Here is a 27,833-nt window from a genome sequence, read left to right on the forward strand (position 1 = left end):
AGGGAAATTTGTCAATGGAGATAGGAACTTTCTGGGACACCTTTGGTCTCAAAGGCAAGAAACATACTCTACGACACTCCAAGATTTCTACGTGCAGATTATGCACCGGGAGTGTTTTGCCAGGGGCGGCTCTGACTGGGGCCGGGGGGCCAGGACTCCTACCCAGTCCAAAGGTGGGCAAGGAGGTGGGGCCAAAGGACCTCACTGACACCTGATGGGATTTTCTCCTGCCGAACAGAAAGCTGGGTGAGGAGGAGGAGAATCCCCACACGGTCGCCGTGTACACGGGCTTACAAAAAACACCCGATGCACTTTTATTTGAGCATTTATTATTTTTTTTTTTCCAAAGAAATCCATGCAAAGGGAAAGAGAAAGAGAGAGACGGAGAGAGAAAGACATGGTAACCATGTTCTAGCAGCCAAACATAGGAAAATAATTTGGCACAACTTGAGTGTTTTTTTTTTTCTTTGCAAAAAGACGATCTACACTACCACTAAAATTTACCTTCCTCAAAGACGCCATTTGATTTTCGAAAACGTCACACGCGGTTAGTCTTCTACTTAATGGCCGGAGGAGGTATACAAGATAAAAAAATAGAAAAAAAGAAGAAGGTGGGTCCCCTTCTAGGGGGGGACCACAGGGTGCTGAAGGGCAGCACGTGTGCGGTGCACTAGGAAGTCAGTGCACCGGGAAGAAAAACCACGCCACACAGATCGCCAAGCTGGTTAGAACCTTCAGGGGGAAGTGGCCGCTCCCCAGGTTGTGAGAGGCCGCTATCTCATTGTCCTTCTGATTCACGTGCTGCTTGTTTCCAGGAGCATCATCCACATCCAGATCGTAAGCCAGTTCTGCCGAAAGAAAAGAAGAAGGTGAAATACAGGAGAGCATCAGCTGTGGGCCAGCCGTGACTCCAGCATCTGTCTGGAACGTTGGGATGCCCCAGCTCTCGTGGAAAGGATGGCTGCCAGGAGATGGGGAGGTGCCGGGGGGGGGGTGCGGCCCCCCAGCGGAAGGGGATGGCTAGAGGGGCTCTTTGCAGAGGTCACACCAACGGGGAGAGGCTGACTTCTCCCCCCACCCCCTTTGGCTCCACTCACACCCAAGGGGGCACACTGGCACTTTGTAACATCTCCCCGCAGGCAAGGCTGTGCTGGAAGGTCATTTTCACCACATCTCACCGGTATTAAAATGTAAGGTGCTGGGGGGTGGGGGGTGACTATGTGTGTGCCCTTGTGTGTACATGTGTCAGAGGGCTGGGAGATGTTGCAGACCCCCAGTGTGACTTTCCTGGGCCCTGTGCCCCATAGATTTTCTCCTGGGAACCTTGCTTGAATTAGAGTCGAGACAGTGTAGTTTGCCATTAAAAGTTGTTTTATTTTTCCCAAATATTTCTTCTCCGATCTTTGCGGTCGTCTTTTTATGCCAACCCTTAAAACACACACACACACACACACACACACACACACACACACACAGCAAAATCAATCTAATGCATAGGATTTAAACTGATACTAAGCAAAGACCAAGGAGAGGCTGAAGGGCAAGGGCTTTCCTTCTTTGACCACCCACCATTTATGAGATATGCTCACGATTCTGAAAAAGAAATTGGGATGTTGACGTCGGCCTAATTTGAACATCTCTCAGAAGGCAAATCTGAGTAGATAATGGTGTATCAGGAAATTCAAGATGGCCAACCCTGGAGCAGAGGTCAGTTTCTTTCAGATTTGCTTTTCCAGATTTAGAACTCAATTCCACTCCCATGGCTTTTCTAGACTCTGTCGCCAATGTGGCTATTTCAATAGCTTGGGAAGGTGATGCGATGTGAGTGCCCTCAGCAGCCAACTGTCCTGTGGCCAGCGGAGCTGGAAAGATCCCTTGGGGACACTGAGATGCAGAGCAAAAGGCACAGAGGAAATGATTGGGATTCTACAGAGGGAAGGAAGGAAGGGGAAGGAAGAGCTCCTCTTACAAGGGATGAAACAGTAAGTCACAGGAAGACAGTGTGGGGACTCAGCTGGTCCAGGATGCCTGCAGAGCAGCGCCAGGGCCCGGGGCTGCTCTGAAGCTGGCAATGGTTAGAGCAGGCAGCAAGGTCAAGGTGATCAAAGCCAGGGGGGATTACACAGACTGCAACACTCCTCTCCAAAAGGGCTACTGTAGTTTCTAATGCCACCGGCAATGATGAGAAAAGCGACTTACCGGCCTCATTTGCAAAAAGATAACGTGGTCAGCATTCGATGATATATCAAGGTTTCATTAATTGTATGTATTTGATTGCTGCACAGATCAACTTTTTCTCTGCCTTAGTTTACTAGTTACGTTTCTTAACGCTTAACAGTTCATATCCTTTGCCTTTTTATCTGACGGGTATTAAGGTTTTTCCTATTCGTTGGAATATATATTTTATTGAATCCTTTGCCGATCATATTTGATACAATGTTTCTGTTTTGTTGTTAAGTACACTTGCTTTTCATTGCCGTACCAAGAAACTTGTCACATATATGAATCTGACTACATTCTGCTTCTCTAAAGCTGAGAAAGTTTTTTGCCTTGAGGGCCAGTAAGAATTCAAATCCAATTTTCCAGGGAACCCTCTTACCCAGGGAAAAGCGACTCACCAGACTATAATCTGGATTCCCTCTCCCTGTAAACTAAATACATACAAAGAAAATAAAAAGAAGAAAAAAACAAAGAGCAGTGCTCTGTTTGGAGGTCAGACGTCTTTCTCTGAAAGCTGAACTATGCAGAGCACACAGGCAAGGCCGAGGTCAGCACGGGCTCAGGTCATGATCGGATTTCACCAAAGCTGAGAACACATATGGCTCTATCTGTTGAAAGCGCAGCCTTGAGTCTCGAGGCAACTTCTCAACTTAAATGCAGGGGAGTATTTTTAGGGTTGACCTGAATGACAGAACTCTGAGCCTTGCTTCCACATTCCTTTTCCGGATATTCCCTTTGCCCAACGTCAAGATGAAACAACATCTATTAATGTTACCACCCGGCCCCTGTGCTATTTGTTTTGCCCTTCAAATAATCCGGGAACACCGAACGGTTTCGTGTACTAGAGCAGTGACGGTAAGCCCGGCAGACGCCAGGTCTGGTAGTTTCTAATCTCCTGTGCCACCAAAGACCTCTTTTGTTATTTTTATCTCTTGGACCCTTTGTCTGGGAATCATAAAAAGGACTACCACTTAGTGAGTCCTCACTGTGTGCCAGGCACTGTACTATTTACATACGTTATCTCATTTAATTTAACCTCAACAGTGTTGCAAAGTAGCCATTACGATTCCCATTTTACTGATGAGGAAGCTCCAACCCAGGTTACTTTTTTGCCCATATCTGCACAGCTGGTAAGTGACGGAAGTGCTGTTTGAACACAGGTCTGACCCTGAAACTTCACACGAAGCTATGCCACCTCTTGAACAATTCTGTGTATCAAATAGACTGTAGCGATTTAAGTAGCAATGTATTTGTTTCTTGGGAAAAAAAAAATCCACCTTGATTAGGAAAATACGTACTGCCAAAGAGAACTTCTCAAAAGCGTGAGAAGAGTCCAGTGTTTCCACGTGAAAGTGATCGCATACTTGTTTGAGTAGCATTATTAAGCTTTGTGCAATTCTGAAAAGAGCTCTGGGTTTGAGGACCGAAAATGGAAATTATGTCACTTCTATTTCTCTGAAGAAATCAGCAATGATGGTCAGGGCTATTCGATTCCCCAAGCACAAAGCTGGCCTGAGTTTTCCATCTCCAAAGGGCCCCCCGGAATATTCGGAATACCTCTGTATGCTTCCGAAGCTGTGGCTAAAGGTTTCGTGAGGCTCCCCGTCTAACAGCAGCAACCCTACGGCTGGGCTTTTATGGCTTACATTGATGCGAGTCTCACCAAAGACACATTCTGGGCCTGGGCCACCATCATGGAGATTAGTGACAAAGGGGACAGCTTAGTATGACGATGAAGCATTATAGGAGATAGAGGAAAGACCAGTTTTGGTCAAAGATGAATGTGGACAGGGGCGCCTGGGTGGTTCAGTCGGTTGGGCGTCCGACTTCGGCTCAGGTCATGATCTCACGGTCTGTGAGTTCGAGCCCCGCGTCAGGCTCTGGGCTGATGGCTTGGAGCCCGGAGCCTGCTTCTGATTCTGTGTCTCCCTCTCTCTCTGCCCCTCCCCCATTCATGCTCTGTCTCTCTCTGTCTCAAAAATAAATAAAAAAACGTTAAAAAAAATTAAAAAAAAAAAAGATGAATGTGGACAACCCTGGATGGGGGGGGGGGGTGTTATAATCCAGTTTAATTCAACAAACTTAATGGTAGCCTACAAGGTCCCAAGCATTGAGCTAGAAGGTTGGAGAAAGACTTAGTGCCTGCCTTTAGGAATCCCGCCCTCTGGCAAGGAAAACAGACTAATACACAAACCAACCAGATACTTGGCAGAAGGTCATGAGGGCTCAGATAGAGGCACAAGCAGAATATGTTGGGGAGAGACATCTCCAAATAGAAGGATCTGGGAAGACTTCTCAGAACAACTGGGATATAATCTACACCACGAAGGATGGATGGAACTACGGCAGAGCTGAATGAGTTGGTCATTCATTTCCGGCAGGGGGTTCAGCTTGAGCGAAACCACCAATATTAGGGAGTGCAGGTAGGGCATGCTCAGGGGGAGAGAGGTAAGGCAGGAAGGACAAGTAAGGGCCAAATCATGATGGATTGGGAATGCTAAGACTTCACTCTGTGGGCAATAGGGAGCCACCGAAGGTTTTTCAAAGTAAGAAAATCACAGTCTGACCTGTGTTTTTTAGGAAGATCATTGTTAACGGTTTGTAGGACAGCCCTAAGTGGGAGAGATTGTCAGACATCTTAGAAAACACAAGAAGCCTGTGGAAAAACCATCTGGAGATCAGCCAGTAGCAGATACAATTAAAAAAAAAAAAAACCTACAAAAGAGTGGGGCACCTGGGTGGCTCAGTAGCACCTGACTCTTGATCTCAGCTCAGGTTATGGTCTCGCGGTTTGTGGGTTCGAGCCCCACATCAGGGCCTGCTTGGGATTCTCTCTCTTCCTTTCTCTTCCCTCCCCATTGTGCACATGCATGCACTCTTCTTCTCTCTCCAAATAAACTTAAAAAAACCAAACCTACAAAAGAGCTAAATCTACACCATACCAAAACCTTCTCATTTTGCTACAAACTAGATTATGACAATCATTTGAAATCATTCTCTTTTTAAATTATTTTTTAATGCTTATTTATTCTTGAGAGAGAGAGAGACAGAGAGAGAAGGGCAGAGAGAGAGGGAGACACAGCATCCGAAAAAGGCTCCAGGCTCTGAGCTGTCAGCACGGAGCCTGACGCGGGGCTCGAACCCACGGACCGTGAGATCATGACCTGTGCCAAAGTCGGATGCTTAACCAGCTGAGCCACCCAGGCACCCCCTTAAACCATTCTCTTTTCAATCATTCATGTCTTCGTTTATCAGTGATTTCCCAGAATATATCTCTGCTCTATTAGGTACATACTAGAAAACGCACACAAATTGTTTCTACCATGCGACTGATTGTCGGTGAAACGTTTTAGGCCAGCGAGGAGATCTCACGCTAAACCCAGAAACTGGCTTCTATGTGTAATCACTTTAACTACACCTAGAGGGTAGAGCCAACAATTTGTACTAATTACACACTCAGCTCTGACTCTCATTTTGCCCTCCTTAGTGCTGCAGATTAGGTAATCTCTTCATTTATTTCTTTTCCTAAGTAAACCCTACACCCAGTGTGGGGTTTGAACTCGCAATCCCGAGATCAAGAGTCATGTGCTCTACTGACTGAGTCAGCCTTAGTTACTCAGAGTCGCCCAGTGGAGTCCCTAAGAAAGGCTGTCCCACCCGCAGAGTCTGGAGCCCTGGCTCAGCCACTGTCTTGACTAGTTCTCCTTTGGCAACTCATTTCCCTCTACTCTGAGCGTCTGCCATTCCATCTGCCCCAATCAGGGCGTTGGACTGGATGAACTCTCCGTTCCCTTCTGGTTTTATTTCCCTCCGATCCCCGGGCTCCCGGGGCCCAAGTGGGGGACACGGTCTTCGGCAGGCTGCCGTCCTCCCTCTACCCACACCAGCCAAGCGGCTCTGTCCCCAGCAGAACCTCCATAAGCAAGCCGCTTCTCTTCGGATGTGAGTTTTTCTGGTGACGTTCCTCGGCTACCAAATTCTGCATCCTCTTTCTGCTTGAGCCGATCTAACCTTGCATGAGAGACGCCGGCAATACACAGATGTGCGCCGGACCGCGGTTTTCTTTAAATCCTGGCGTAACGACTGGCGCGGAAGCCAGGACACGCGAAGCTTCGGGGGAGAAGTGGCCGGACCCCGGGGTGCACCGAGCAGGCGCGCACGGGCGGCGCCGGAAGATCCGTCGGCCAGTGAGACAAGCCCGCGGGCTCCTCCGAAGCCGCTGGGGTCTCCAGTGCGTAACGGGACGCAAACGCTCACCCTCGGACCGCACGGGCCCCCGAGGACAGCAGCACGCCGCTGCCGGGCCTCACCCGCGCCAGCGGGCGGGCCTCCCAGGGCAGCCTGGAAGGAGAGCTGCCATCAAAATTCCAGGGGAGAGAGCGCTGCCACTGAGCCAGGCTTGGGGGGCTCTTCCTTGCCAAGCCCGCGGCGGCAGATGGCTTCAACCCGGCCCCGACGGAGCAGCGGAGCGACGCCGCCATCCCCGCGCTTCGCGCTTGCCGTGCACGGTTGGCTCCCGAGGCAGGACCGTGTGAAACCTTCGGCCCGTCGCCTGGCGGACCCCGGACGCTAAAAGCGGGGAAACGTCGGCACAAAGCGTGCTCCCCGCGCTACTGCTCACTCCGCCGTCCACTCACGGCCGCCCTCGGGCGCCGCCACTCGCTTGAGAATCCCCGACCCATCTTGCTTTTCCTCGCCCTTCCCGTCAACGCCACCCTCCGTCCCGCCACATCGAGCCCCGCTCCTCTGTGAGCTTTCGGGTGCCAAACGACCACCTGGGTTTGAAAGCGGAAGAAAGTGACTTTGTTCATGACCCCGGGGGCCTCCGGGAGTCTAGGTTTTCTGCTTCGCAGGTCGGGCAGGGGGAAGCCGGCCCATTTGGGGGCCTCCGGGTCTTAACTGGTCTACTGGGACCCCTTTCGGAACGGGCCCGTTTCACGATACGCCTTCGCGGCGCGCAAGTGAGATGCCCATTTCGTGTGCGAAATGACTGTAAGTTCTGGGAATAACCCAGCGGCCTCTCCTGGAAGAGGGCTGGGCGAGGAGATGCTCACTGCATTTCTGACAGCCCGGGCCAGCTGCCAACGTCCTCAGTCACAATGATGGGATGTGGAAAAATACGGTGGCTTTCCCCATCAGTAGAGGCGTGGCCTCTCCTACGGTGGCTTCTGTCGCTCGATCCGATCCGGGGTAGCTGTGGCTTCAGGTTACACTGCAGCGGGCTGTGGGTACACAAAGCCATGGCATGCTTTTTTTCCTAAAGATACAGGAGGGAAAAGCACACCATCTTCTACTAAACCACGCAAGGCCGTATGATGGAGTAGAAGACGCACAACGCGCGGGGCGCCTGGGTGGCTCAGCGGGTGGAACATCCAACTCTTGATTTCGGCTCAGGTCACCATCTCATAGTTTTCGAGATGGAGCCCCACGTCGGGCTCTGTGCTGACAGTGTGGAGCCTGTGTGGGACTCCCTCTCCCTCTCTCTCTGACCCTCCCCTGCTCGCTCTCGCGGTCTCTCAAAAATAAATAAATAGATTAAAAAGAAAAAAACCAAAAAAGAAACGTACCGTTTGCAAACGCATTTAAGACTTCATAAATTATTTCACGTTTACTAGGACCTTCAGGTCATGTCCGAGGTCCTCTGGAACGGGTGTCCACTCTGTTCACCGATGTACAGGGTGCTTCGGTTGGAAGGTCTTCAAAGCACTGTGAGGATACTTGAGTCATCCGGGCTTTGTACAGTACTCAAAGCTGGACGCTTGGATTCACATACTCCTAATTAATGACCTCAGGTAGGCTTTTCTATGGCAACTTCCTTGTTGAGAGGAACGCCACGGTAACTGCCCTTAACTGGGGCTCAGACTGCTAAGTTTATGGATACAAAACGGTTTCCAGGAGGTTCGACGACTACCGATGCTTCGCTACTGCCATGAGCCATTAAGAAAGGGAGAAACGAAAATATCACTTAACCCCTTTGGAAATTAAACCATTTGACTACAGAATCTGATTGTGACAGGGGCCACCACCGTGCCTATCTAGGTACATCATGAGTCAAGTCACATTCCCAGCAGCAGAACAACCGTGTCCTAGAAACCCTGATAGTACGAGTGGGTGGCGTGGGCGCTGGCCCTCCTAAGCCAGCCTCAGAATTACCGCCGCCTTCTGTGGATCTCATGTTGACAGATCCTTCTGACCCGAAGCTGCCTGACGGCTCCACGGGAATCATACCTCATCAAAGCCTTCACTTCCCACAGGAGAAGTTACATCATGCCATGGGACAGAGACACTGCTCTGCAAGCTCCAGGGGAAAAGATGATGAGAACGGGCTTCGAGAAGGCAAGGGAAGAGAACATTGGAAAGAGGGGAGGGGTGGCATGGCCCACTGTTTACTGAGAGGTTAAGCAAAGTAAGGACTAAGAAGCAGCTACCCAATGTGTCAACCAGATGGTTCCAGGAGATTGCCGAGAGACGGCTCAGTAGGGTGGTTGGGTGAAAAACCAGACAGTACTGAGTTGAGGAGAGAGCGGGAGGTACTACGGGTTCCCTGAACGCTGATCAGCCTTCGGAGAAGTTTGAGAGTGAATGCAACGAGGCACCGTCACCCCGACGGGGCCTGAGGTATCCTGTCACAATACCTAACTCGTCTGTGCCGCCACGCCTCGTCAGAAGGCGCCTCCAGAGCGCCAACTCGAGACGGCTTTTGGAAATGCCGTATTCTTGTTATCCCTGCTACACGGGCAGCGTGTAGCAGACACTCAGATACCTGCACACCCACGTCTATAGCAGATTATTCGCGATGGCCAAAGGGTGGAAGCAACCCACGTGTCCATCGGTGGACGAACGAACAAAAGGTGGCACATTCATACGACGGATATCGTTTAGCTATCGAAAGGAACGAGGTGCCGATACGTGCCGCAGCATGGGTAAAACTTGAAGACATGCTGAGTGAAAAGCCAGTCACACAATACTACACACTCTATGACTCCATGACATGAAATAGAAATAGGCAGAATAAGCAAGTTTTGGAAAGAGTGGTGATGGTTGCCGCCATTTTGAATGTAATTAACGTCACTGAATTGCACACTTAATATTTTACACGTTACACATATTTCACCACGATTAAAAGAAAAAAACTATAGAAACCAAAAGACAGTGGCGTTTGGGGCACATGCCAGTTCCTGAAGGGACTTGCATTGCAACTCTAGTGTTTTACTTCGGAGAGGGGTGAGTGTGTGGATGTACCCTATAACAACAGCATCCACCCCCCAATGATACCCCTTCAGTGCTTTGAAAGTCAAGTTGTCCAGGGGCGCCTGGGTGGCTCAGTCAGTTAATCGGCCAACTTCGGTTCAGGTCATGATCTCACGGTTCGTGAGTTCGAGCCCGGGGTCGGGCTCTGTGCTGACAGCTCGGAGCCCGGAGCCCGCTTCGGATTCTGTGTCTCCCTCTCTCTCTGCCCCTCCCCTGCTCACGCCCTGTGTTTCTTGAAAATAAATAAATAAATGTTAAAAAAAAAACAAAAAAGGAAAAAGAAAGTCAAGTTGTCCAGAAGAATGAAATTGAATGGATATTTAACACTACCCTAGAATTGCAGATGTGGCTCCTCAACTGGGAATGGAGGAAGAGGGGAGCTTTTGTCAAGGATTTTCACTGGAGACCAATTGCTGAAGAGAAATTTGTATACCATCGCAGGAAGATTACATTTATTTTTGTGGCTCACACAGATGATGCTAAGCTGCTAAACCATATTAAAAAAAATCAATTAAAAAAAATCAATTAAAGGATGCACTCTGGCCTCATTACTTAAAAAAGCAGTTAATGGTTTAGATTCATGGAGCTCTGTTTATAAAATAAATGTCAGGCACGATGCAGCTACAGAGGTATGCGTCACTGGGCTTTGAGGACATAGAAGGAAAACACAAAATGTCTCTTATTGTAGCCACATCCAATTGCTGGAGAGGTGTCAGGAGAGTGAGGGAGGGGCCTTATGGTACCTTGAAGCCCAGGCTCCAAGATGCTCAATGAAAAGCACTGTGATGGCATTTGGGGTAAAGCTTTAGACATACTTAGATGGGAAAACCCAAAGCTTAGTAATATTCCATTTTTAATAAGCCACGGTGGATCTTGCCAAAAAAATGTACCTGAGAACTAAAATGTTTGCAACGTCCTGTCAATGCCCAACAGCAAAGAAAATGGGTACAAGAGCCAATGGGTCAAAATGGCTCCAGTCCCTGAAAACACTCAGCCTGGATGTGGGAACATTGCAGGCCAGAAGTCATCAGCAGGCAGGTGTCCTCCCAAATGACAGATGAAAAACTTCCTTAAGTTGTTCCACCTGAATTTCTTCCTCAAAATCTCTCCAGCTGTGAAATGCCTCCATCATCATCAATGGGATCGGGGAATTGAGATTACTTTCCCCTCAATTTACTTGGAAGAACACCTTGTCCTCCTGGATCTATCTTCCTACCTTCCCATCTTTAGGTCTGGACTGTCAGGGAGTACCTGATCCCACACCCACACAGGCGCTCTCTCCTCTGTCCTTGGACGCTGGCCATTTCTCTCTTTTCTTTCGGCCCCTCTCCCCTTCCATACGTCCCTGGAGTCCTCAGCATCCCAGCTAAATACGATACCCATTCCAATCCAATGGCCCACCGCTATCCAGGAAAGACCATTCTATTCTGGGATGGCAGGAACAAGACGACATGCTTTTTCCTAAATCATGGGTTGAGTCACATTTCTCTCTTCCTCAGAATCCTTTGATGGCTCCTTACTGGATGTGGGATCGAGTCCTATTTCCTTAGCATGGCATTTATGAACGTCTCCATCTCATCTCGTCTTGCTTTCTAGTTTCAACTGCCCATATATTTCTCCAAGTACCATGGAGTGTAGTCATACCGTCCCATTCATTTGCTGGAAAAGGCAAGTTCTTTGAAGTTTCCATGTCTTTCTCCATGCTGTTCCCTCAGCCTGGGATGGTCTCAGTCTCTCTCTCTCTCTCTCTCTCTCTCTCTGTTTTTCTCTTTCAGGTCTCAGCTTACATGATACCTCTTCCAGGAAGCCTTCTCATCTCGCCCCAGCCAAAATTAATCACCTCTCTCTCTGGCTATTAATTGGATTGCATTTCTATTATGGCATTCCTTTCAATTTGTCTCATAGGAAAGTTAGTGATTTCTACGCTCCTGTCCTTAGCTAGACCATAAGCCCTATCAAAGCAAGAAATCAATCTCTTTCCTCCCTGTAGCTGCCACACAGCACCTGGCTAGCACAGATGCTTACACACACGCTTGTTAGCTGACCGACTGAATGAATGCACGAATCAACGGCGGGACGCACACACACGTTGTCCTCAGTCTACCGAGGGCTACTAGCTTGGCAGACTCCCTTCTCGAAGAGTCTATCCCCACTAACGGATGATTTCCCTAAGGGAAAGAGTCCCGCTGAGCCACGGTGAAGACAAGACAAAGGCAAGGCCAGTGGCGGGGTGGCCCAGGAAGCAAATGGCAGGGCTTGCACCCTGACCCCTGGATTCCAAAGCCCTTCCGACAACAGCCAGTTCTCATTACCCCCAGCATCAGTTCACTGCGCTCAGGGTGGCTGGGATCTACAAAGATTACTTTCTCATTCCCTTTTGCTGCCTGGAACTTGATGCCCTGCTATGTGAGCAGCTGACACACGCCGGCATTCCGTGTGCCACGCTGGGCAGGAACCGGGTTTTCTGGTGAGCGGGTTCCGTTTATTTCTTGCTTGGAAACTTCACGACTGGGTTCCCATACCTTTGACGCCGGCCTCTGCCTCCAGATCCACCCACCCCTGGGCCACACCCTGCCCTTTACATCACCACCGATGCCCAAGCCCAGGGGCTGCCGGTGATGGAAATGTCAGCGCCTGGCTGTGTGACGTCAAAATACAGCTTCGTCTTCTTGCTTGGCTGTAACAGGTCGCAGCAATAAGCCTTCAGTCCCTGCAGGAACACACGCCGGCACCCTCTCCCCTCGCAGAGGTCTGTGGGATCGCTGCCAGGAAAATACAATGACTTGGTGGCATGGGGAGAAATACAATTCCTTAACCTGAAAGTTCCATGTTTTCATTTTCCCCCTCTTCCATCTCTCCGGTCACTTTGCCCTCCCTCCCCATTGCTCTTTAAACTCTTCCGGTGTCCAAGTATTCTCTCCTCTTCTGTTTAGTCACCGCTCCACTCCCACGGTCTCAGGTCTCCACTGTGACGTTTTCCATATCCTCAGGCAAAGGGCAAGGGTGGGATCCTCAGATGGGCTTTGAATCGTAAAGATGCTTTTCTGTTCCTTCCCACTTTGACTTCAACCTCTCACCAGGGTTCCATTTGTTTTAGAAGCAGTTCCAATACCCCCTTCCTTAACCTTTCAATCCCACCCGGTCACCGCTCAGCGCCATTTCTCTGGTCCTGCCTGATCCCCTCAACTCATGCCCTCTCTGTGATTTCCCTTCTCTATCTCAGAATCTTCTGGCTCCATAGCCACGCCATTTTATCCTAAGTCATCTCTACACACAACGTGGGGCTCGAACTCACGACCCTGAGATCAAGGGTCGCGCGCTCCACTGATGGAGCCAGCCAGGCACCCCACCACGCCGGTTCAGTTGCTGCTATTTCACGGCCTTGTCTTTCTCCCCAGGGGAAAATGGTTTGGGCTTCAATAAAGAGCTTTCTAACGGCTAGTGCAATCTGAAAATTGCACAGGCTGCCCCTAGACAGTGAGCTCTATCTCTGGAGGTGGTCCAGGAGAGCTTGGACAGCCATCTGGTAGAGATATTGGTAAAGGGGTTCAAACATAGAATGAGGGTGAAGCTAAATCGCTTTCAGTGGCCCTTCCAGCCCTGAGGTTCTAGGATTTCATTTCGGTCTTTAGAGGTCTCGTGGCAGGGAAAAGGGTGAAGGGACAGGGTCAAAGTGACCTTTGCATTCCTCCCTTTGACACAGATACTCTGTGGAGAGGAATCTAAAGAGGCATCTTTGGAACCTCTCCCAAAGAAAGGGATGCCGTCTTTTGGAGACCATGGCGAGCTTAGAGAGGAGGGCTTTACGTTTGCGCCAAGGAGCTATCGACCAAGACATAATTTTAAGGGAGCAGTGTGAATATTTATCAGGCACTATGAAATGCACGTACAGGGTACGGGGTGGCCAAAGAGGTCACCACCTCTGCAGAAGGTGAAGCAAGGAACTCAGGAAATGTTTACACTGAATTTTTTCCCTACCAATAGAAGATAATTAGCAGTAACGTGCAGGGGGTAGACATCTTGCTCAGTGCGGCTACATAATGGTACCAGGATCCAAAGGAAGAAAAGAAGAGGCATCAGATGGAGAAAAGCCATTCTGGGCACATGATTAGGACATAAGTCTGAAGGACCCAGGGGGAAGGCAGCTGAGGAGAAAAAGCTGGATGGTCCTCATACAAATAGCTCTGTGGGCATTAGAACAAAGTAGGCAAGTCCAGAGGGAGGCCAGGAAAGGTAAAAAGATGCCAAGTGGCCCAAACCCACAGCTATAAAGATGTAACAAGGAAAATTCTACTACAAAGAGTGGGGCAGCCAGATCACTAAGGAGGAGTCGAAAAAGCAGCAGGAAGATGTTAAACCAAAATAAAAAGAAGATGCAACTAGCAAGAAACGAATGCTTTAATAAAAGTCGAGTCAAGGGTGGCCCTGGTTCCTTACAACTAAGAAGGGACAGGAATTTTTGGCATGGTCTTTACCTATCCGCAGAATACATCGAATGTGCGCGTCAACCAACATAAATACATCTTCTTACCGGACAAATCAAGTGAAGAAGGAAATGGCTGAGAGGAGCAAGGTGTCAAGCTATAGGCATAACAGAGGCATCATAAAATAAACGGTGGGATTTCAAGGGGACGAACTGATGGCCATCAGACGGGAGGGGGGTGGGGAATGGGTTCAAGAGGTGATGGGCATTAAGGAGGGCACTTGTCGTGATGAGCACCGGGTGATGTATGGAAGTGTTGAATCGTTATACTGTACACCTGAAAGTAACACTACACTGTGTGTTAACTAACCAGAATTTAAATAAACACTTAGGGGGAAAAAAGGAAATCAATGATGGCATGTCAGAGTGAATAGGTCTTGCGTGGCCAATAAAGAAGCCACGTGTAAACACATTAAATGCAATCAACAACAACAACAACAAAAGATCAAAACCGAGGCCTTACAGCCTGGCACCCTAAACTTCTTCTGGTAATATACGCTAAGAAAATAATGAAAGTAAACACAGCGACTATTCTCCAATTTTCCAAAGGAAGACAGGGAATGGGGTAGTGATATTCATTGCTTGGTGAAACGCAAATCAAACGTAAAGTAGTTTCTGATACTGCAAGAGAATGGGAGGGGATCAGGGAGTAGCGTCAGTAATCTCGCGTGATTCCTGTCATTCTGTTTCACCGGGTTTTCCGAACCAATTAGGAAGAAGAGATTAGACTGGAAAGTTCCCCTTGGCACTAGCTTGCCCCAAACTAAAGTCTGATGAATTGTTATTATTTTTTTACATTTTTACCTTTTGAACAACTTTATTGAGGTATTATTTAAATACCATGCAATTCACCCATTTCAAGTAAATTGCCGGTGTACGATTCAATGAGTTTCAGTGAATTCAGGTGTGCAACCTCATCAGCATTCAATTTTAGAGCATTTTCATCAGCACAATACCCAGTAAGATCCCTCATGCCAGTTTACAGTTAAACCTTCAATGGAGTCTTTTTACTTCTTCCTCTTGAGCTCTCCTGCAGCATCCAATACTGTTGGCCACTCTCTATTTTGAAGCTCGGCCTCCCCTTGTTTTCTGACAGGACTCTACCTCTCAGGATCCTGCTCAGATTCCTCTGAGGATTCCTCAGGCTGTTTTTCTTAAATAAGATGGGTGTTTCCTCCTCTCTTCTTTGGCCCTCCACTCTTCTTGCTTTACGAGTCGTCCCGCATGTTCTCTTCAGTGCCCCTGGTTGTAGCTATCACTGAGGATTCCTAAATCTCTCTCTTGCTCAGACAGCTCTCTAGAGATCTACCTGCTCCCGGGCCACTTCTACCTGGACGGCTCTCAGGCAACTCAGACCCAACAAGCCACAAACAGTGCAGCATCTCTAGTCCCTTAGGTGCGCCCTCCCATCCTATCCCCCTACCCTTGCCCCCTTCCCCTCCCGGTTTGGTGATATCCGCTTACTGGCCACCCAGTTGCCCAAGCCCGAAACCTGCAAGACTCCCTAGATTCCTCCTCGTTTTTCATCCTCCGGGTCTAATTAATGAGCGCATCCGGGAAATTCTGTTTTCTGACTATTTTGTGAATTCCTTTCCATTGCCATTGGGACTGCTTAGATTATGCTCTATCTCTCACCTGGACTAGCAGCCTCCTGGTTTTGTCCTCATGCAAACTATCCTCCGCACGGTGGATAGGGTCCTTTTATTTTGTTAATTTTTAAACTACTCACCACATGAATGCATTCTTGAAGCAAAAAGGCTCAAACAACACCTGAGTAGATAGAGTAACAAAGAAAGCCCCCTCTTCAACTTCCCCCACCTCCCATAACTCCCCAGGGGTAATTACTGGTAAATAACGAAATACTGGTTCTTTCTATGCATATGCATATGCTACAACGTCTGAGAAATCTTTGTATATTAATACATGTAGAATGGCCCCATTCCTTTACCGACTGCAAGAAATCCCACAGGACGAATATCACAATTAGCTGTTCCCCCTCCGAGAGGCATTCAGTTTGCTTCTCCTTCCTCCCTGGCCCAAACAACGCTACAGTGAACATCTGCAGACATACACTATCTGTTTTGGATACCTGGTGTATTTCTAGAAGATGGATTCCTAGGATAATGCTGGCATGTAGCGAGGGAGGTTGCATGGGAGCTAGCTTGCAGGACAGTGGGAAAGACTGGTTGGAGAAGATTGGACGGAAAGGAAATTAACGTATTTTTTCTTAAAAAGATGATGTAGAGACTATCAAGACATAGGACGACATTAAGAAATCTTTAGGGAAAAACCATCTTAGAATGTTATCACCCTAATGCAACAGCTATTTTTTTTTTTTTTAAAGATTCATTTGAAACAAACTATGGCTTTCCGAGCTATGACAAATCTGGCTGGGCACAGCGTCATAAAGACAACCTGGAGGTCCGGTAACCCACCGCTGAATGTCACTTGGCAATAGAGTGCGTTCATCAAGAAGAGCGCTGTTACACAAAGCCACAGAAATTGGATTGTGGAGCAAAATCCTAGTATGTAAACTTCACTACAGTCCCTGGTCGTACCCATTTTGCTGTGGTTTTTTCATTTTTATTTTCACAATTTTGGGTGGATGTTGCGAAAACTTCTCAGAGAAGAGACTCCTAATCATGAAGGGGTGGAAAAGCGGTCTTTTGAGGAGGTGCTAAGGGAAACCTAATTGTCTGGTGACCTTTGATTCACTTCCCAAAGTGGTGACATTTTGGTCCCGAGACTCAGTTGGCCGAGAATCCTTAATGCCAGTAATAAGTTCATTGCTCGGCCCGCACGTCCACAACTGCATAAGCGGCTAAGCAACTGACGTAAAGGGAAAAATCAAAATGAGCAAACTGCAATTAGGTATGCAATGTCACCAGAGAAAGCAATTTGCTAAAGGGATTACCACGATTAAAGATGCGGTCTCCCTAAATAGAGATGGCTTTCTTCAATTGATTTGTCCCTATCAGGTCTCCCTGCGTCCCGCAGAAATTCTGTTGTCTGTTTCATTTCTCTGCCGAGAGATTAGAGGAAGTAAATTGAGCTTCTCCAGTCACTGTGATTTCCTCCCAAATGGAAGAAGTATTAACAGAGGGCCGTAGAGACAGATTACAGCTTAGGTCACCCAGGGGAGAAATCCGAAGCCCCCTTTTGACTAACAACAAGGTAAATTAATCCTCAAATCTATTCCCTTAGCATTCAGCCTAAGACCAAGTTTAGGAGGCCTCCTTTTCAACTTGATTTTTGTTGGTGTCACCTTTCTCATGCCCCAGCCGCCAGGCAGCCGGCCGGGCAGCGCTTAGAGGGAATGGGCCGAACACAGACTTCGGCGGCGTTCCTCACCGGCCAGTGGCCCTCCTCTCTTCGCCTCACTTTCTTCTCTTCCCTCTCTAGCTTCCTTCCCCGAGACCTCTTGGAACCCTGGCCAGGGTGGCTTTGGCGGGGAAAGAGGGCTGAAATGTATCCGATTCTTGGCCCTTATCTTTGTTGCCATCACCTGAGTCCTTCTAAGACAGTTTGGTTTCAGTGTGTTCGCAAGAATGAGCCCTGGGAGTGGACTGGTGGTGGATGCGGCAGCCACGGGGGGCTGGGAGGCTTCGTGTGACGTCTGCTTGGGTCAGTGCCATGAATTAATGACACTCGGTGCGTGCCAGGAACGCGCCTGGTTGTACGGGGGGAGCCAGGCCGGCCAGGGGAAACGGGAGAAGGCACGGGGCCTGCCCTCGATGAGCCACAAGAGAGGCACAGACCACGTGCTGTGGCAACTCTGAGCGTGCTGGGGGGCGGGGGGCTGTTGAGGGCTCTGAGGGAGCCTGAGCCACAGCCCTTCGCCGCCCGGCCTGTGAGCAGAGAACACTGCTAACACTACCAGGGTCCTGCTACGTTTCAGGTGACAGAAGTTCCATAACGTGACTTCCAAACCTTAACGTGCTCCGCAAGCATGGTTATTTTTGTCGCTTGAGAAAACCATGACCACGAGACCTTCCTCCGAAGACACGTTGCTCTGGAACCTAAGTAAGGCTCTCAAGCTTTCACACTGCCCCCTGCCCCCCTTAATGCCCACCCTCCCACGGTCCATGTGTCTGTCCGTCCGTCCGTCCGTCCGTCTCTCCTCCTTACTGTCTGGTGATCCGGAGTGTTCAGGGAAGGGTCCTGTGCTTTGGTCACAGAGTCGCTGACTGACAGGAAGTGCAAGTCAGGGAGCGAGGGCCTGCCGGGCAGAAAGGTGCGGGTGTGCGGGCCGTGCCCCCCTTACCTGCAGGCGGCCCTGGGCCCGTTTCCACTGCCAGCCTGGCTGGCGTGCCGCGTATCCGAGCACAGGCGCGGTGGGGTGCAGCTGGTCTCCAGATGAAACCCTAAACCCTTTCAAACGCTCGGCAATCTTTCTCAGCTTGTGAGGCTCTGAAGATTTCCCTCCGTCCATTTCTCCAGCACGATGTGAGGTGCCGGTTAGTCAAGAGACATTTAGGAGAGTGTCTTTTAAACGTACACTCCTTTAAAACGGAGTTCCTTTTTCCTTGGGGTTTTGGCCATTAACTATCTGTCAGCTTATCTGCACAGCTTATGAACTGAAGAGTGGATGTATTCCCACTTAAACACACACACACACACACACACACACACACACACACAAACTCGGATGGGTTCCCGTGCCAGTCCCGGGAGTGGAAATGAGCACAATTAGAAGCCAGACAGAGACAGAGAAGTCAGATGCCATGAGACAAGACAGTGACAGATCCTGAGCCTCATATTCCCGTTCCTGCTTAAAGAAAAGGTAAGTGAATTCGCCTCGACGACGTAGGGCAGGTCTGACCGAGGGAGTAAAGACACAGACTACTCTCCGAAGAGTTTTCAGGTGACAGGCGCTACTGCACTAGCCATGATCACCCTTCAACTTTCCCCCAATCACCTATTTTAAAATATCCACTCACCTTGGGGGAGAAGCGCGTCCTGTCCCGGTACTGCAGTTATGGGAAGGTTGCATCTGCTAGCTTGGTAAACAGAGGCTATGAGCTTGAATTACTGAAATTAGCAAGGCTAATGCCATGTCACTATTCAAAACTGTGCCAATTTGGAATTTCTTAATGGCCTCAGGAGAGGGAGTCTTTCTACATCCTACAGTCTCTCTCCATTCTTACCTAAATTCCTTCTCATAGATGTTATGAATGGCCTGTTTTGTAGCCAACACAAACTTTGTCCAGTAAAATAATGTCAGGAACTCAGAATGAAAAGAGATTAGCTGTTCCTGGCTCCTGTTATTTTAAAGCAGAAATAACTTTGGCTTCTACTGATTCATAGACAAAGCTTGAAATGCAAAGCATGCTCAACTCTAGATTCAGCATGAAAAGGACCTTAAAATATGCCCAAGTGCAAGTAATGGATTTATTAAAGGGAAGAAAAGAGCTACTTTCACACACTCCCAGGCTCTTTAGTCCTGTCATATCAGTAATCTTGCTTAAGAATTTCATTCTATTTACATTTCTTCTCCCTTTAAATATCCTCGGGACTCATATGGCATCAAATATTGAAGCTTGTAAGACATTAATTTCTTTATGTTAATTAAGGGGAAGGCATGCAAAGTGGACAAGGGCTAGAACTCGGAGCACCTGCAACGATTTCAATAGGAATTAAAAATCAGTTCTGTGGTTTTAATTGAACAGCTGATAATTTATCATCACAGATATTCCAGGAAGCCAAGTTCAAGTATCTTCTTTGGACTATTTTTGGCATGGTTCCAGAACAAGCGCATTTCCCATTAGGAAATCCAGTTTATAGCTGATGACAAAAGCATGAACCGCGGCACTGGGGTGAATATGAAAACATTTATAAAATCGTAATAACATGGAAGGTTTTCAAGCCACAGTACATAAAGCACGTAGCTCTAAAATATATACGCGCGCACACACACAGAGGCTTTCCGTTTCAACTTTGAGAGAACACAAAAAGAATGAAAATAGTGCCTAAAAAACTTTGGGGCATCTTGGGATATTTGTGGGAAATCAAACAGGCAGAGGAGTCACGAGAATCTTCCCAAGCAGCGTTCAAGCAAGGAAACAGCCTGGTCAGTTCCCCCGTAGAGGTATTAGGTTCTGGTCTTGATTTTCTGAAGATTAAGAATAAACGCACTCACATCTGTGCCTCGGTCTCCACCTGTAATGTTGTTAATGTAGTAAAGTAGGACTTGGATGGAATTTGCTTGGGCAGGTCCATTTTCATCAGATGCTAGTCTGTTTCCACAGGATTAGTTAGAACCCCAGAACCACCATGTGAATGTTAGGATCCTGAAAAGGCTGCGTGAGAGACTGAGTGTCCCAGGATCCTAAACCTTTCTCCCACCTCCATCACCTGCCGGCTATGTGACCACAGTCCTTTAAATCTGAGCTTTTGTTGGCTAATCTGCAAAATGGGCACAATACCACTGCCTTCCAGGACCGTGGAGGGATTTAACAGGTAGTGCGCGTACGTGTCCCAGTTCACGGACCAAAGAGAGGGAAATGGTCAGGAATGGGGAGAAAGAAAACGGACAACTGAAATCTGTCTCTGTCCTGAAGAGGACTGGGAAAGAATTATGTAAGGCTGAGTTTGGGTGTACTTAAACTTTGTTTCGGAACCATTAAATGAAGCTGGGCTACAAGATTCCAACACCCTTGGCGGGGAATAAAAAGGCAAGCTGGCGATCTAATGCTATGGACACAAGACAAAAGAGCTGTTTCGTTGAATTCAACTTTCCTTTTTAGAAAGTCAATCCAACTGCTCTGTGTCTAGATAGGCTGAGTTTGAATATGCACCGTTACTCGTATGTAGCATAAAAAACATTAAAAACACTCTTCTAAATTCTGCTCAAATGAGAAAATAAAGAGCCAGTTACAGGTAACAGTTAAAACTAAAGATATGAAATGTTGGTTTTTTTAAAGTTTTACTTACTTAAGTAATCCCTACACCACATGCGGGGCTCGAACTCAAGACCCCGAGATCAAGAGTTGCATGCTACACCAACTTGGCCGGCCAGGGTCCCAAAATGAAATGTTTTCCTATATAAAGTTCCAGCAAGTATTTTAAAATGCCAGATCCCAGATTTTCAGGTATAAATCAAGTTGTCACTCCTTTATAGCATCATTACTGATAAAAACAACAACAACAACAACAAGAACTAGCATACCCAACATTTTTGAAAATAACCAAGTTCAAATACTTGCGTTTTCCTTTTGAGGCAGTTCAGTTTACTTGGCTCTTTGTTTTTCTGACAAAGTTTCCCTAAATGTGATTCCCCTATGGCCAGGACCCCAGGCCGAGGCATCAGCGAGTATTTTATTTAGCCACACTCAACCCAACTTCCTATTTCCACTGTGCACATCTAGCCCATTTCTAAAGATGAGGTGTTCCTCTGCCCTGGCCCTCCGTCAAGGCCAGGGTAGGGGTCTGGTCAGACATTTCCCACTCCCGGGCTGCTTCTAGAAGTACTTTGGAGAAGAGTGAGCTGGAGAGGTTAGGCCAACTCCAAATTATGAATTCATAACTTAATAGAGGAGTCAAGGAGAAGAGAGGAATCCTAGGATCAAGCCCAGGATTTGGGCCGCCTGCCACTGTTAGTTTGGTTTGGGTCCACTTATCGACCTCGAACGCTGCTATCAGCCCATCAGTTTCTTAGGAGAGATGGTTGCACGGAAGTGACCGGGATCCGTACGCACCAACAAATTTGATGGCCGCCATTGTTGTTAATGGTTCTACCTGGGACAAAACTGAGAAGACAAGGGTATCTCTGCTCCCCCCTTAATCTCACTTGCGCCGTTGTCCTTCCTCATCCTCTGAAGCGACGCGTTGACTTCACGCCATCTCATAGCTGATCAGGGCGACCTTCCTGGGCTGGCACTGCCCAATCAGTACCCAATTCTCTCAACATGTCTCCCCGCCTCATCAAAGTCTAACAGTCTGACAAGCCTCATTTCTGCAGAGCCCTGGGTTTTGTCTAAGTGGCAGTGGGCCGTCATGAGCAAATCAGAGAATCTCATCCCTTTCCAGTGATTCACACAGTTCACACTGCAGGAGTACAAAACAGATCTGACAGGGAAGTAGCGTGTCTAGTGGTAAAAGTCCTGGACCTGGAACCGGAAAACACAGCCGTCAACACTGGCTCTACTACATCCCGGCTCTGATTTGGGGCGAGTTACATGTGTTCCCGGAACCACGGCTGCCTCACCTGTAAAGCAGAGTTGCTCGGAGGACGTGCAAAAGCATTTAGCATGGTGTCTGGCATACAGTAGGTGCCTAACAAGTTGAGGCATTCCATGAAAAGATGGACAAGGATGGGAGATTCCCAACCTCCCTAAGCCCTCAAGATGCAAGAGGCCTTTCAAAATCATATGTACTGAATTGTGAACGTCAACGGGCCCAAGCTACAGGGGACTTTAATTCCAGTCTAGATGTTAATGTTGCTAAAGTAACGACTTACAAATTCTGTTTTCTCGCAACGCTTTCTTTTGGCAGACCTAACACAAATATGCTAGTAACACAAACCACAAGGAGAATGGAAGATGAACAATCAATAGAACCACTATGAAAATATCAGGCGGATTCTCTTCTTTCAACTGGTTCAAAGTTGCTAAGTCTTCATGCTGGTGCCTCCTTTTTAAACAAATATGTTGCTGCAGATGGTTTATATCCTTTCCATTCAACTGTGGGATTTCACATGTATGGGAGGTGCTAGGCAAAGATGCAGAAACTGTCACATCTTTAATATCCCAGTAGAGTATAGTCAGGCTTTCCAACACCTACTGCCCCATGCCCTTCTCAGCTGTAGCCACTGTGCTACTTCTGACCCCCAGAGTGGCCTGGCAGGGACAAATAAAAGCATACCTCTGGGGTTGCCACATCTCGGCTCCAACAGCCCCAGGGCCTCACCGTTGTTCGTAAGATGAAGTCCAAACTCTTTGATTCTTTTGTATCTTCCTTCCTCCCAAAGAGAAGGTGCTACCACTCACAGCCTCTTTACCCTCATCAGGCCTAACACTGGGCTAGGCGTGAAGGAGGGGCTCGGTAAAAATTTGTTGAGTTCATCTGAAATACCTGGCTGAACTGAATTCCCTCTCTCCGAGCACCTTCTCTCCATGCCTTGTGCCTTCCCAAGTTAATGGAGATGAGGAAGGCTTCCTGTGCCATCAGTAAGGCCTTGCCACTCACGCTTATCTGCGTGCAAGTAACCAGGGAGGAACTTGGGAAACGTTGAAGGTCACCGCTATGCTGGTTAAATGGCCCATCTCCAAGGGACTTGTAACTCTGGCGCCCTTAACAGATTTATGCTTTTTTGGTAGAGCTGAGCCATGAAGATAATTTGAAGTAAGAAGGAAAAAGAATTCCTGAGATGCTGTAAAACAGAATAGGGAGAGTTTAAGGAAGACAGAGACCTGAATGCAAATCCAAGCTCTACCCCTTGACAACAGTAAGATGTTGGGAAAGTCACTTTACATCTCTTAGCCTCGGTTTTGTCATCTCTCAAGTGAGCATAACTGCCTGCCTCGCGAGTCTGCTGAGAGTATTAAATGACAGTATTTATGTAAAGTCCCTCACGTAAAACCTGGAATTAGTGGGGTCTCAATAAATACTTGTTGGTCAAAACTGGAAGAGTGACTGTTTAAGTTTTCCAAAAAAAGGAGGCCCAGAAGTGGACCAGCCATAGAGCTTCCTTTTAAACACAACTGAGCTTCACATGTAGAGCTTACTAGACTCCATCACGGTACCCCCGCAACGCGCACTGTCGGCCTGGTGGATTCTTCTGAAGGCTGCCAACTGTTTGGATGACATTGCGTCTCCTAGCAAGACGGATGGGGCCATTTTTCTAGAGTGCAGGTGCCGGGGAAGGGAGGGATGGATTCAGGTGTATAGCTCAGAAACCGTCACCTACTTCCAGACCCCAGCAGGGTGGCCCTCCCATGGAGAGGACACATGAGGCCTAATGTACACACAGGCACTTCTGTTCATAGCATGTGGCACCAAGGCTTGTTTTGGCTTTCAATTTTGAACAACAACAACAGCAACAACAACCACAACTCTGCCAACATGGTGGTGATATCAAGTGATACATGTACAGGTACCATTGCCTGCCTCCCTAAAATCTTCAGCTGTGCTGCAGCTAAGCTAAAAAACCTAAGGCCACATGGAGTACCACTGAACATCACGTACACGGATGGCTGCGGGCGTCCTGTGCAAATAAAGTATCGACCAATTGGTTTGCGTTTGGGAAGGCAAGCAGACTCTAGGCCGAAACATGGTCTCAGGTCCCTTCCTCCTACAGAGAGGGCCACATCTCCTCAGTTTCACCTCCTCTATCAGACACACGGAGCCCAAGGAGGCAATACCAGTGTACCCTGTGGTCTAGTTCAATCCTGGCTTCTAGGCCAGAGAAGGAGATTTGTTCAAGGTAACGAAAGATTAACAGAAACAAAAACCTTGACGTGTGTCCAGATGCCATTGACTCCCGAGTAGAGACAGGTAAGATAAAATAAAACTAAAAAGGGAAGCTTCTTCCTTCCTTCACCTCCTTCCCAACTTCTATGACTCCTAAGCAGGAACTGTGTTGAGTCAGAGGGCAGAGGAAAGGCCAACGAGTATTTCCCCAACATTTCTCCTACACTGCCGTCATCCTTGTCAGGCAAGTACTTTCCATTTGGTCAGATACTTTGTGAGTGCCTACTGTGCGCCAGGCCACGGATCGAATGCTGAGTTTCCCAGGCAAACCCTGTCTGTCCCGTCCTGGTGAGCAGGTGAGTGAGGAGGATGGTGATGTCACCATGGCACAGTGTTGCATATCCAGTCCGTCTCACCCACTAGACCTTTCCCATGGCTCCAAGAAAAGAGAAACAACACAGACTAAATGCCCTGAGCACGTAAAAATCGTGGCCAAATGTACGGGTGTGGCCAAATCACACCCTAAGGGGCAGCATCCTGCAATTCTGAGAACACGGTAAAGAGCTGCACATTTTGCCCGTGAAGGACCAACCTCACATTCTCCTTGGCAGTCAGACCAATGGTCCATAGCGGGGCCCTTTCGGTTTGTTGCTTTTCTTCCAGTTCAGTTCTCTGACTCATGTTTGCATTTATCCTTGCCTTTATCTCCCAAAAATGTGGTCAAAATTGACCAGGGTCTCTGGCATTGAAGATTCTTTCGCCTTTCCCCTAGGAGTACTTTCCTTAAGGAAATACAGAAATGCAGTTTAATTGAAAGTCAACTTGGAATTCAACATGCTCCATGCATCTGCCAAAAAGGGATTGCAGACAGGCCCAAATCCAACAAATAAAAACTAGGGCCCATTTATAACACATGTTTTCCTCTTGACTTTACCAGAGGGGGCACTTTAGGAGAAACCAAAGCATTTCTTATTTATTTACATATAAAACATTTCATGATCTTTTGAATGTACCCAAAACTTTACGGAACCTTTCAAAGAGATTATGAGAGAAAAGGAAGTCATATTGGCCAAGGATAAACAAACTACCAAACCGGTTGAAATCAGTTTAAAATGTAGCAATGCAAAATTCGGAATGAATTCAATCTTTAGCAGAGGATGAGCTCTAAGCCCTACACAGAAGAACAAATGCTCAGAGAATAACCAGAGGCCAAAACAAAGCACTAAGCACCCAATTTTCATTGCTCAACCTGATCCCCAACTTAGGAAGGGAGACAATCCACAAAGGGCAGTTCCCCTTTATAGGCCAACAGGGAAGCCATCGGAAGGCAAGGGACAGACATGACAGATCACCTCCCAGATGGCTGGAAAGCCCGTTCTCCCTCTCCATCACATTCAAATTAACTAAATGGGTGCCTATTCAGTGCACAAACATTCACATAGTACCCACTCCGGGCCAGGCACAATGTTAAGTGCTGCGAGTACAAAGCTGAACAAGACATGGTCCCTGCCAACAAGGACAGCTGTCATTGATAAAGCATCTACTGTGTGGATTCTTAGATACATGATCCCATTTAATCCTTCTAAGAATCCTATGAGACAGGTGGCGTTATGTCCATCTTACAAAATTGAAGACCTGAGAATATTCAGAGAATATTCTTGTCCAAAGCCATAAAATTCATAAGTGGCTATGTTCTTATCTGTTGTCACACTGTCTCAACCAGGTACAGAGAAACAGGGAATTTAGAGGGGGGAGTGATCACTTCCAGATTGGGTAGGAGTATTTTAAGATCAGGGAAGACTTCATGGAGGAAGAAGCATTTAAACTGGGGCTGGAAAGTATGGGTGGGTTTGGATATGTGGAGGCTAAGGGGAAGGGCTATGTGAAAGGAAAGACAGAAGTATTCCAATAGAGAAAAAAGGCATATGAGCATGGAGACATGAAAACACGGAAAATTTTCAGGAAACAGTTTGGCTGGACTGTGTGAGAAGCAAGGGATTCGATCGGAAAGGCTGGGTAGGTGAAATTGCAGAAGGCATGAAAAAATGAGTAACAGATGAAGAAATGAATGAACAAGCCAGGGCAGTTGTTCAGTGTGGATAAGCTTTTAACCTTGGAGCCACAATCCCTTAAAAGCTGCTATGTCTCTGCTCTTTTTCTGTCTCCAACCAATTAGGAAGATTTCAGAGCCAAGAGTAGGATGCTGGGGTGTGTGTGTGTGTGTGTGTGAGAAATCATGATCCCAGCAGTTCCTGGCAGCTGGAGACAAGAGCTGCCTTTCCTTATAGGACAGTCCATGGCCGTGAACCTTGCTCATCATCACCACTATCTATGGGAGCTTTAACTGAACTAAAGATGCAACTTTAATTATAATAGCCTTTAACCAACATTCCATAAATTCTTCTCCAACCAGAAAAGTTTTGTATTTTTCTGAGCAAAACCAACATTTGAGAATTAAATGTCGTATTTCAAATCACCCTGTGTTGGATGGATGTTGGTATCCTCTTTATGGTTGAATGTGAGGCACACGTGGCCATAAACACCTATCCATGTAGTGTCCCTACAGATACAGACAGTAAGCTCTTAAAAGCCATCTCCATATTGCATAAGTATTAGCAGATGGAAGTTATTTCTAGATTACATAAATTTTGGTTACGCTAGAAACATCAGCTTTAACACATTTGCACACAAAAAAGAACATTTTAAAACAGAGGTATTAACGAATATAATATGAAATGGGCACATCTGCAGATGACTCATTCTAAGTTGAACAGAACAATTCCCTCAAAGGCATCCATTCTCCAAGCTCCCAGTAGAATTAGGCCCCATTGAGTTTGGGCTTCCGTCTTTTCCCAGCAGGAGATTCACTGCCTTCACTAGCCTGATTTACTGAAAGATAATTAGATGCACAGTCTAGGTCCGAGAGCCTGGTCTTTGGCTCCATGACCAAATGCCTAAAGTGATTCACCATTCCATGTTGGTCCTTGGCCATCTTTACATTGCTGTAGCAAGTGTACCCAATTTTATTACTTAGAGACAGGATATTCCATGGTCGGATTTTAAGAGCGTTCATATAAGAACTCAAAAAATCTCATAAGAAATGGTTCTCCTGTGTTTCAATCTTAAACTTACCTACTGTGAAAGTCTGTGATTTTATTATCGCATAGCTTTATAAACTTATACATATGTGTATGGCATAAATATGAGAATTTAGAATCATGAAAAGAGATCAAATTTTTTTCTTTTTGTCCTAAAACCCACATCTTGGTCGATCATAATATTTTTGTTTCTTTGATGTTTACTTGCATTACCTTATAAATCTACGAGTGAGAACGGTTTTGCTGACAAAAGACAATATTGAACACCATTTAAAATAGGAAATTGGTTCCAGAACTCATTTTTTGAGGGATAGCCAGCTTTTTAAAAATGCCATAAACGATACCAACAGACAATTTAAGCATCACACGTG

The 27,833-nt window shown here is 47.3% G+C and overlaps 1 protein-coding gene across 1 annotated transcript in view; it reads right to left on the reverse strand.

Annotated features, from left to right (window-relative positions):
* Window positions 1–309: 309 nt before the first annotated feature.
* The window catches only part of GPC3 (glypican 3), a 422,633-nt gene continuing 395,109 nt past the window's right edge, over window positions 310–27,833 (reverse strand). The window contains exon 8 of the mRNA XM_058714569.1: window positions 310–848. Within this exon, the coding sequence (XP_058570552.1) occupies window positions 679–848 (170 nt within the window). The 3' untranslated portion in view covers window positions 310–678. The remainder of the gene's footprint in view (window positions 849–27,833) is intronic.

Source organism: Neofelis nebulosa, chromosome X (assembly GCF_028018385.1).
Source record: "Neofelis nebulosa isolate mNeoNeb1 chromosome X, mNeoNeb1.pri, whole genome shotgun sequence".
NCBI lineage: Eukaryota > Metazoa > Chordata > Mammalia > Carnivora > Felidae > Neofelis > Neofelis nebulosa.